Here is a 10333-nt window from a genome sequence, read left to right as displayed (position 1 = left end):
CATTGCAGTTGAGGCCCCGTCTACAGACCTGCAACGGCAAGCCCGTTATACGTGGCACACCAGCCGATGGATGAGGCATCCGTGGAGTCAATCAGATTCCTGGATACCTGTTCTAGGGGCACCCCTGCCCATAGAAACACAGGGTCCGACCATGGGCTAAAGGTTTAGCGGCATCTCGGTGTAACTAAGACACGGAGGGATCCGCTGTGCCACGCCCACCTCAGGACTCGGCCGTGTAGCTGGCGTTAAAGCGGTCTCATATGAAGCACCCTGAGCGGCGCACATGCCGCTCCGGGTGCCATATGCCCCAGGAGCCTCTGAAATTGTTTCAGTGGGACTGCCGTCCTGCATTTGAAAGAATTCAAGCAGTTCAACACCGACTGGACGCGCTCCTCGGTGAGGTGCGCTGTCAGGGTGAACGAATCCAGCTCCATACCGAGAAAAGGAAACCTCTGCGTTGGGCAGGGTTTGCTCTTCTCCCAGTTGACCTGAAGCCCCCACTGGCTCATGTGCTCGAGCACCAGAAGCCCGAAGGGTGGGACCTCGCACTAATATGCTCGTTCGCCGGAAAATGGTCTGTGTTGCGGAAGAACCGAGACATGAAAGTACGCGTCCTTCAGGTCGATCACTGCAGGCCAATCTCAGGGATGGATGCGTTAGAGGACGCGTTCCTGCGTTAACATTCTGACCGGTAGCCTGAGACGGGACCGGTTCAAGAACCGCAGATCCAAGATCGGCCGTAACCTGCCGCTTTTCTTGGGTACAATGAAGTACGGGCTGAAAAAGCCGGTCTTCATATCGGCTGGAGGGACCGTCTCGGTCGCGTCCTTCGCCAGTAGGACTGCGGTCCCCGCCTGAAGCACCGGGGCGAGCTTCCTCAACACAGAGGTGAAGAGAGCGTCCCTGGGCTTGGGGGGACGCCGGGCGAACTGAATCGCACAGCCGAGTCTGATGGTGCGGAAGAGCCAGCGGGACGGGCTGGGGAGCGCTAGCCAGGCTCCCACCGACTGTCCCATTGGGACCAACGGCACCACAGACATACCCGCATACACTTGCAAAGCTTTAACATTTTCCCATTTGCATGTGCATAAATGAGTCATGTGATCTGTTTGAACTTAAACTCAAGCATCTGTACACAATACGCAGTGAAGTGAGCAAATCAAGGATAAACACTCTCAGAACTCTGGATAATGTTTTGGCAAGGTTCTCTCAAACTTCTGAAAGTTATTCCATTAACATAAAAAAAAACATTAAAAAAAATTATCTGGTCTTTAATAATGTTCTCAAAATTTTACCTAAAAAATATTAGGCTATTAAAACAGCTATTTTACATTATAATTAACAATATTAATGTTTTCATTATTGGTTTGCATGCCAGTTTGAGAGGCAGGGCAATTCTTAATAGACTTTTCACTAATTTCTTCCATTTATGCAGTTCATTTTCTGTTTGCATTCACTCATTTCCCAAAGTCATCTTGAATCACAAAAGCTGACTTCATAAACTGATGTTGATTGTTATCTAAACCGATCTGGTGTTTACATGTGATGCCTTTCAATCGCAATAATTTTGTAACATGCAGTTTGTCTACCGTATCAAAAATGTCAACGCTGTTTTCTCCAGCAGCTGGAATGTGTTTACTGTAGCCATAGCAACTCGTAACCGCCACCAGGACTAATACAGTATTATATAAGCTATTTATTTGTTGTAAAGTGTAATAATCAATCAATTTTAACAGATTAAAATTACACCTTCACTCTATATTTTGCTTTAGACCACCATTGAGTGTGTTTTATTAGCTTGCTGTCGCGATATAAAGGGGATTTCATTCAAATGGTGATGGTTAAACATGTTATATTTATCATTTTATATGGAGCTAATCGCTACACCTGTTAGCAGTCATAATGTAAACATCCATTACTGATATAATATAGCCGAAATCACATGAGCAATCACACAAAAACCTTATTCCATAGTTATCGTGTGTTTATTAGCTTCTTAGTTCACGCGTAGAAATGTAGAATAGACTCGTTCTTCACAGAGCCAGTGGGCGGAACCTTGGAGGGATTATCACACACACATTAACTCACTCTCTCTTCTGCACTGGCTCATTTGTGTTCACACAGCTCGCAATGGACAGCTTTCAGTTAAGCTCTTAGTTCAAAAGTGCTCATATTTGGAGAAATATTGATTTATTATCACGTTTGCAAAAGATTGTCATACAGAATACTATTTCTATTAATTTCTCACTGAATTATCCAATCTAAAAGAGCTAAAGCCTGTAATGAGATCTCTCTGTGTCTCTTCTTCATGATTTGCATCAGATATGAGTCATCAGGTGTTCATTTGCTCACTAAGTGTTGGCTTTCTAAATATATATGGTTATGTGATTATTCAGAATATCTTGTAAGCAGCAGACAAAAATGCCCCACTTGCCGGGGGGGGGGGGGGGCTTAATAAGTGAACACTTATTAACTTCACTTATTATTTCAGATGATACCTTATACTAAACAAATACTAATAAAACTCATGGAGGGAGGGATGAAATCTGCTGAGTTTGTGAAACATGATCAGAAAATGTAAATGTTCTCGAAGTATATCAGTCATTTAGATGGATGTAGACAAGCCCTGAAAGAAAAACTGTACGAAAATTAGTCCGATGTATACCTGTCATTTCTTTTGTTCTCTTCTGACATCTGAGATCCTCAAATATTCAAATGTTTTTATTTGCATTTTGGCAGAATTTGTTTTGTAAATCAGTCTTGACCTGAGAGGTGAATTTGAGCAGAGAAACGCCATTCTGGAGGTCCAATGATGGTGTGAAATATATTCGGCAAACGGCCAGAGAAGATCTCATAAGGGTGGAGACGGAAGCTGTAAAGAGAAAGACACATAAAAAGAGGGATAGATGTTTAAAGAGAGAGAGAGAAGACGGAGAATCTTGGTATCTGAACATCACAGGTGCAGTATGTCATTCTCACATACAGAATCTAGCTTCAATTACTTTGTGTCTAACTTCATTTACTTTGTGTCTAACTTCAATTACTTTGTGTCTAACTTCAATTACTTTGTGTGCTGAAGATGTCCTTTCTTCCAGTGACCTGTATTTGGTTAATGGTCTTTAAAGATAAAATGGGGGGACTCTGTTACCTGTTTTTACTTTTCGGTGAGTATTAATTAAAGACATGCATCAATCAGATGATTGACTACTGTAGATGCTGTTTAGCAATTCTCCATGCCAACATTCAAAGAATTAAATGCACCATTAATCAGCTTCTTAGAAATCAATGGACATTGTTGTTTCCTGCAACAGGTGTCTTATCCAATCAGGGCAGTTCAGAAAACCTGGAAGGTAAAACACTTTAGTTGACATGCTTTAACTAAGCAATACAATATGTTTGTTACAGTATTTATTCATATTTGTTAAGATTAGTTGATTGGTTTGAGTGCCATTTTGTCAAACAACGATAAACTCACCATTATGGTGATCAGTGTTCCCTTTTGTTGGGATCCTGTGAAACTTTTAAATGGGCTGATATAATGTCTCTACATTTTTAACAATATCTTGATCATGCACAGACTTTCAGCATCATAACACAACACTCGTAGCTATACTAAGTCAAGAGCAAGTCTAAAGTAAATGATCAAGTGCTTTCTACATTTCCTGTTTAGTCACTAGAACTCTTGTGTATCTGAACTATAGTAGGCTTTTGTCAGTACAACATAATATTCCTATTTCACTTTACTCATTTTTTTAAAGCAATCGGTTTGCATGCTTTTTCAAGTAAGTTTAACTATAGATTTCACAGTGAAGAATGTTGAAATGAAAATTCGCTCACACTTTAGTTTAGTGTCCAATTCTCACTGTTAACTAACTATTAACTACAACGTTTGCCTCAATAAACTCCTAATTACTCCACAAGGCAGAATTTAAGTTTAGGTATCGTATAGGATGTAAAATATGGTCAGGCAGAAAAGTTAATTCATTTCAAATCAAAACACATTAATATCTGCTCTATAAGTGCTAATAAACAGCCAATGCATAATAATAAGCGGCAACTGGCTACTACACTGTAAAAAATTATTTAGAAAAAAAGTTACCTGGTTGCCTTAAAATTTTGAGTTCATTGAAATTGAAATTTTGAGTTATTTAAAAAAAAATTGAGATTTGACAACCTTTATTCAAATATTATTAAAAGATTTTGTTTGCATATTGGGTAATTGTGTGTGTTTTATTTCTGATGACGCAGTGAAACATGCCAAATAGTGCTATTTTCATGATTTATCACATTTTTTATGTGTTAGTTTCTATTTATTTAACAAAATTCCTTCATTGTATCAACTCAAATTTTTAATTTCAAAAGTTTAAGGCAACCAGGTTACTTACTTTTTTAAGTTAAACCAACAAAAAACAACACAATATTTTACAGTGTAGGGACAGAAGGAAGCAGAATCTCTTTGAGCCCCATGTTAAAATGCTTTATATTAGAAAAAACACATGTTTACAGCCTGGTACAAATCTTTCGGTCTATACAGCTAATTTTGGCCTTCATGACAACTGTGTGAGTTGTGATTTTTTTTTATAACTCATTCGTTTACATTATATAAAGTCTTTAAGTTCTGCATAATTAAGGGCCTGGCTACTCTGAGTGACAGGTGGATAGCCATTTATTTGCTGTCTGTTAGTTATTGTGTCATCTCATCTCCGCCCATGCCACTTTGCCCATTGTCAGTTTGACCCTACTTTACACTTCAAAACTGCTCTTCAGAATCCTATGGGTGACACTCCCGGACACTACCTCCATATTTCCTTACAGTCTATGATTTTAAGCCATGAAAAAAAAAAGTCACCTTAGCTCCGCCCACGTCCCGCAGCTTTCCCCATTTTCTCCTGGCATGAAGCACAATGACGCACTGCCAAGATACTGCCATTTTTTTCTCCAGTCTATGATACTAATAAGCAATTAGGTAATAGTAAGGATTGAACCATACTAAATAAAGTATTACTGAAAAATGTAATCATTTACTTACCCTTGGGGGGGGGGGGGGGGGCACACTCAGTTTCAGTCAATCTCATGCCAATCTTGAGTACCTATAGAGTAGTATTGCATCCGTCATATCTCCGAAAAGGTTTTAATTTTATTATATTTCTAAAAGAAAGATAGGCTGTACCGAGTCTTTCCGGAAAAAAACGAGCGGCTGGAGGCGTATCGTGTGGGCGGAGCTAAAGAATGACGAGCGCGCACAGCTACTGCATGAGAGCGTCTGAAAGCTGACATCCTCAAGTGTGGAAAAGAAAACTTTACCCTTTATGTGGCAGTCCCCACTAGTGGGAAACTTGAAAAGAGATACATTTAATGAACCCGACTACGCCACACTGTTGGAGGACCAGGGAAATACTCCTAATAAGGACGCAGATACGTTTTATCACTGAAGGCAAAGAAATGTCCAGAGAGACTTGAGGGTCAATACAAAAAGAATTCAACTTTATTATAAAACATTAAAATGTTCTGTCTGGGGACATGCCCCAAAAAAACACAATTCTCTAGGGCCAGGGGTCACAGGGACAAGGCAGGCCAGCTGCTACTCAGGATAGTTATGCTAACCCACCTCAACTTTACACTGCATTGGCACCACACACACCTTCAAGCAGTTGTGTCAGTACACACACACACACACACACTGTGAAACACGCCACTGAATGGACGCAGCTAGCCTTCCCTCTTCCCCACTTCAAGTCCACACAGGCTCCTGGAGAAAAAGGAAATGTTAGCAAGAAGCACAACAGAATTTACACAAATAACACTAAATAATAAGGAAAAAACAAAACAAAATAATTACAGACAAGGTGCACCAGGATGGCACTAGCAGGAAAATAAATACATTTAAAACAATGATACAATTTAATAACAAACTGTATAATAACAATACACTGCAAAGAAAATTACTAGATTATCTGGAACTGAAAATCAAAACCAGGAATCAAACAGAAAAGAACAAAAGCAATATCCCCCAAAAAAAGAAATAAAAACGAATTAACAAAAATCTAACTAAGCGTATCGGATGGCCCCGCGAACACAAGCTCGTACATGGACAGCAAAGCCAGGCTTAATCAGCAACGCGGTCCATATCAGCACTGATCCACGGGAACAAAGTATAACGATAACCACAAACAAAACAGCAGCGGCATTACGGATAGCGCCTCGGTGAGAAAAGGGAATTTAACGATGATTTCTGACCCTCATTAATCAGGTTAGATAAAACACAAAACGCAACATTGTATGGTTACTCATTACCAGCACAGTGCATCAGTTCATTGACCAGACTTTACACACCTGCCATTGTCGCTATGCTGAGCGAACTCCGCCACTCGCCACAATGTGGACAGTGCAGCCACCAACTCTGCTCTGTATCAAGGGGGTAATCTAGCACTCGAAAAGCGTTCCACCCATAGGGGCGGCCATTGCTAACCAAGCCATCACCTGCTGTTAGCATCCCATTGACTCCCATTCATTTTTGAGTCACTTTGACAGTGAATAACTTTACATCTGAGACGTTTAAAGACTCCATTTGTCCATTTTTTATTTCTAAAGAAACACGACAATGCATAAAAGGCTCCGTTACCTTGTATCTTACACTATCGCCCCGCAGAAGCTGTTTTTGTAAAAATAGGCTAACGATTGCGTCATAACGATTGCGACTCTGTCGCACAGTTGAGAAATTACCATATAGACCTGAGGAGACGCTCGCAGGCAATCTTTAGCTGACTATGAGGCAGTCGAGTCTATACGATCGTGTTGTTTAGTGATGTTTACTCACGCCACGATATCCAACTACACACAGATAGTTGAAGCAGTTTTACTCACTGCCTGCTTCCAAAGCAGGACCGTGAACCTTTATCGTCACCGCTCCATCAAAAACACACTTCCCTGGTGACATTGTTGCTTTGGTGAAGTCCTGAGACAGCAGTGAGTGCAGTGTTTATGGGTGGCGTGCGTTTGCTCTCTCACTGACTCGTTCTGGTCGGGTCGCTCGCGTGCACACCCTTCCGGGAGAAGAGTCCGTACGGCCCATACAAGGACATTCCGCCCGGTTGACGTCAAGCGGACTCATACTCGGAAAAAACTCTCCGAAACTTGTGAGAAACCGGAAGGAGTATTTTTGACACAAAAATACTCCATCAAACGTCCAACTTATTTTTTTTTTAAACTTTGTCCATGTTTAGGATGGGAATCTAAGTCTTTAACAGTGTAAAGCTCAGTATGCATGAAACAGCATTTCACCCCCCCCCCTTTAAGTTATTCCAAACTTGTATGAGCACAAAAGAAGATATTTTGAAGAACGTCAATGACTACCATCAACTGGTTACCTACATTGCTCTCCCCTTTTTTGTAAGTCCCTTGGGATAAAAGCGTTTGCTAAATGATTAAATGTAAATGTAAATGTACATTCTTTACAATATCTTACAGGTCTGGAACAATTGAGGGTGTTATAAAAAGGGTGAAAAATCCCTATAACAAATGGCACCTTATTTTAAAGTGTTTTAAAGTCACATATTTAAGTTTTTTTGAATAAATGTTTTTAGAGAATTTGGCATTGAAAGGGAAAGCTGTCCAGTCGAGCACATATTACCACTGGGGAGCCGCATCCGCCATCGACGGGATCAGATACGCTCCAGGTGAAGCCTCATACTGCTCCATCACATTAAACCAGCTCAACCCGTGGTGGAGGCTGGACCTGCAGGATTATTACTACATCAACAAAGTGACCATCACCAACAGAGCAGACGGCTTTTCTGAGCGCTTGACTGGAGTAGAGATCCGCATCGGAAACTCTCTGGAAAATAACGGCAACAACAATCCCAGGTGAAATGAGTCGCTGAGGGCGTCCGCAGATGGGGATTTGAGCAGGTCACCTGATGTGTCCTGGGTTCTCGTTCTCGTTCTCGTTCTTTCTCTCTCTCTCTCTCTCTCTCTCTCTCTCTCTCTCTCTCTCTCTCTCTCTCTCTCTCTCTCTCTCTCTCTCTCTCTCTCTCTCTCTAGGTGTGCTGTCATTTCTTCAGCCGTTCCAGCAGGTGGGACTGTCAGTTTTTTGTGTGGTTGCAATGGGCGGCCGTTACATCAATATGTTCCTTCCTAACATCCAGACTTATCTCACGCTGTGTGAAGTGGAGGTTTACGGAACAGGTCAATTATTTCTGACATAATTCTACACTAAGATGTGGTCTCATTTACCATTGTTTACAAAGTAAACACTTTCACTTTCACTAGAAAACAGAAACACAGCCTGCGTCTGCTTGGTTTGTGCTTCATATATCACCACACTTATTGAAAATTAATAAATTTGCCTGCTAAATTTCGTTAACCGGACCGCTGTCCCACTAGGACGATTTATCAAACACAAGTTACCCAGAAGTGTTCATTTAAAAATGGCATTTAAGTGCTCACGTGTTAAACTGAGCTGAGAGTATAGCTGAAAGCATCATCAATGATAACAGAGTAACATATCCACATCCTGTAACATATCCTTCTCTCATGGGTCAAAATGACCCGAAGCCCATACGCTACTTATTGTTCGGTTATAATTAGCTAAATCTGATAGTACAATTTCTTTGTTATTTCTTGAAACATAATACGTTTTTTTCTCGAAGCACCACAACTTTATTCTTAAAAAATTTTATTTAGACTTTTCTCTAAATTTAACAAGTTTAATCTTGCACTATAATGACTTTATTCTCAAGAGGGTTTTTTATATATATATATATATGGGATATATTAGGCAGCAAGTAAACTTTTTGTCCTCAAAGTTGATGTGTTAGAAGCAAGAAAAATGGGCAAGCATAAGGATTTGAGTGAGTTTGACAAGGGCTAAATTGTGACGGCTAGAGGACTGGGTCAGAGCATCTCCAAAACTGCAGCTCTTGTTGGGCTGTTCCCGGTCTGCAGTGGTCAGTAGCTATCAAAAGTGCTCCAAGGAAGGACCAGTGGAGAACCGGCCACAGGGTCATGGGCGGCCAAGGCTCATTGATGCACGTGGGGAGCGAAGGCTGGCCCGTGGGGTCCGATCAAACAGACGAGCTACTGGAGCTCAAACTGCTCCAGAAGTTAATGCTGGTTCTGATAGAAAGCTGTCAGAATACACAGAGCATCTCAGTTTGTTCCGTATGGGATGGCATAGCCGCTGACCAGTCAGGGTGCCCATGCTCACCCCTGACCCCGCCGAAAGCACCAACAGTGGCACATGAGCATCAGAACTGGACCACGGAGCAATGGAAGAAGGTGGCCTGGTCTGAGGAATCATATTTTCTTTTACATCACGTGGCCAGGTTTTTATATTTTTTTGAACTAATAAAAAAAAACATTCTCTCAATCCATTCATTCCTATCTGGGTCAAATTGACATGAGATAAATAATTTGTTAACATTTTTATTGTGTAGATGTGGCTCTGCTCAGTTGTGTTTATTTGTGTATTTTGTCTTTTATGTTTTTGTTGTTTTGCATTTTTTTATTTTATAGGGAAAAAATATTTCTGAGGATGAAACTAGTGTCCAGTGTTGATGCAGCTGTAGTGAAGAACACATTTCTGCATCAGGTAAGAAAACGAGCAGATTGAAGAATTCAGGAAACGGACAAAATCAAATATAGGGTCAATTTATGGAATGATGATGGCACTTCCTGTTGTTGATGCTTTTGAATTCCAATCCACATGAACAGTGAACAAAACTACAAATCAATTTTGCTATTCAGTCTTTATCAATACAGATGGACTTTTTGTCTGGTGCTGGTTTTGGTCTCCAGCTGATGTCAAAACCTGATTTTGATTTGTTTCAGCTGCAGTCTGCTATGGGTTTGAGTTTGGTTTGACGAGACTCCCGCACCAGGAAGCAACGCATGAGGCAAAAAAACAACAACAACAAGGTAAACTTTTAGTACAGAGCAGGTTTATTCTGAAAGCTTGTGTCGACTTTAGTGTTGTAGTCAAGGCTACCTAATCAAAGACCAAGTCGAGAACAAGACCAATGTGTGTTGAGACCAAGACAAGACCAAGACTTGGAGGGGTTGAGACCAAGACAAGACCAAGACTTGGAGGGGTTGAGACCAAGACATGGAGGGGTTGAGACCAAGACTTGGAGGGGTTGAGACCAAGACAAGACCAAGACTTGGAGGGGTTGAGACCAAGACAAGACCAAGACTTTGAGGGGTTGAGACCAAAACAGGACCAAGACTTTGAGGGGTTGAGACCAAGACTTGTAGGGGTTGAAACCAAGACAAGACCAAGACTTTGAGGGGTTGAGACCAAGCAAGACCAAGACTTTGAGGGGTTGAGACCAAGACA

The 10333-nt window shown here is 41.1% G+C and overlaps 1 protein-coding gene across 1 annotated transcript; it reads left to right on the top strand.

Moving 5' to 3' along the window:
* The first annotated feature begins 3130 nt into the window (after positions 1–3130).
* Positions 3131–9861, top strand: LOC137075645 (fucolectin-5-like). Its single transcript, XM_067444516.1, has 5 exons — positions 3131–3164; positions 3312–3350; positions 7584–7863; positions 9514–9589; positions 9829–9861. Exons 1-5 carry the CDS (start codon positions 3131–3133, stop codon positions 9859–9861), a joined length of 462 nt encoding a protein of 153 aa, XP_067300617.1.
* The last annotated feature ends 472 nt before the right edge of the window (positions 9862–10333 follow it).

The sequence above is a fragment of the Pseudorasbora parva genome, chromosome 1 (assembly GCF_024679245.1).
Source record: "Pseudorasbora parva isolate DD20220531a chromosome 1, ASM2467924v1, whole genome shotgun sequence".
In the NCBI taxonomy this organism is placed as follows: domain Eukaryota; kingdom Metazoa; phylum Chordata; class Actinopteri; order Cypriniformes; family Gobionidae; genus Pseudorasbora; species Pseudorasbora parva.
Note: the sequence above shows the minus strand (reverse complement) of the source record. Positions and strands in the feature narration are given on the sequence as shown.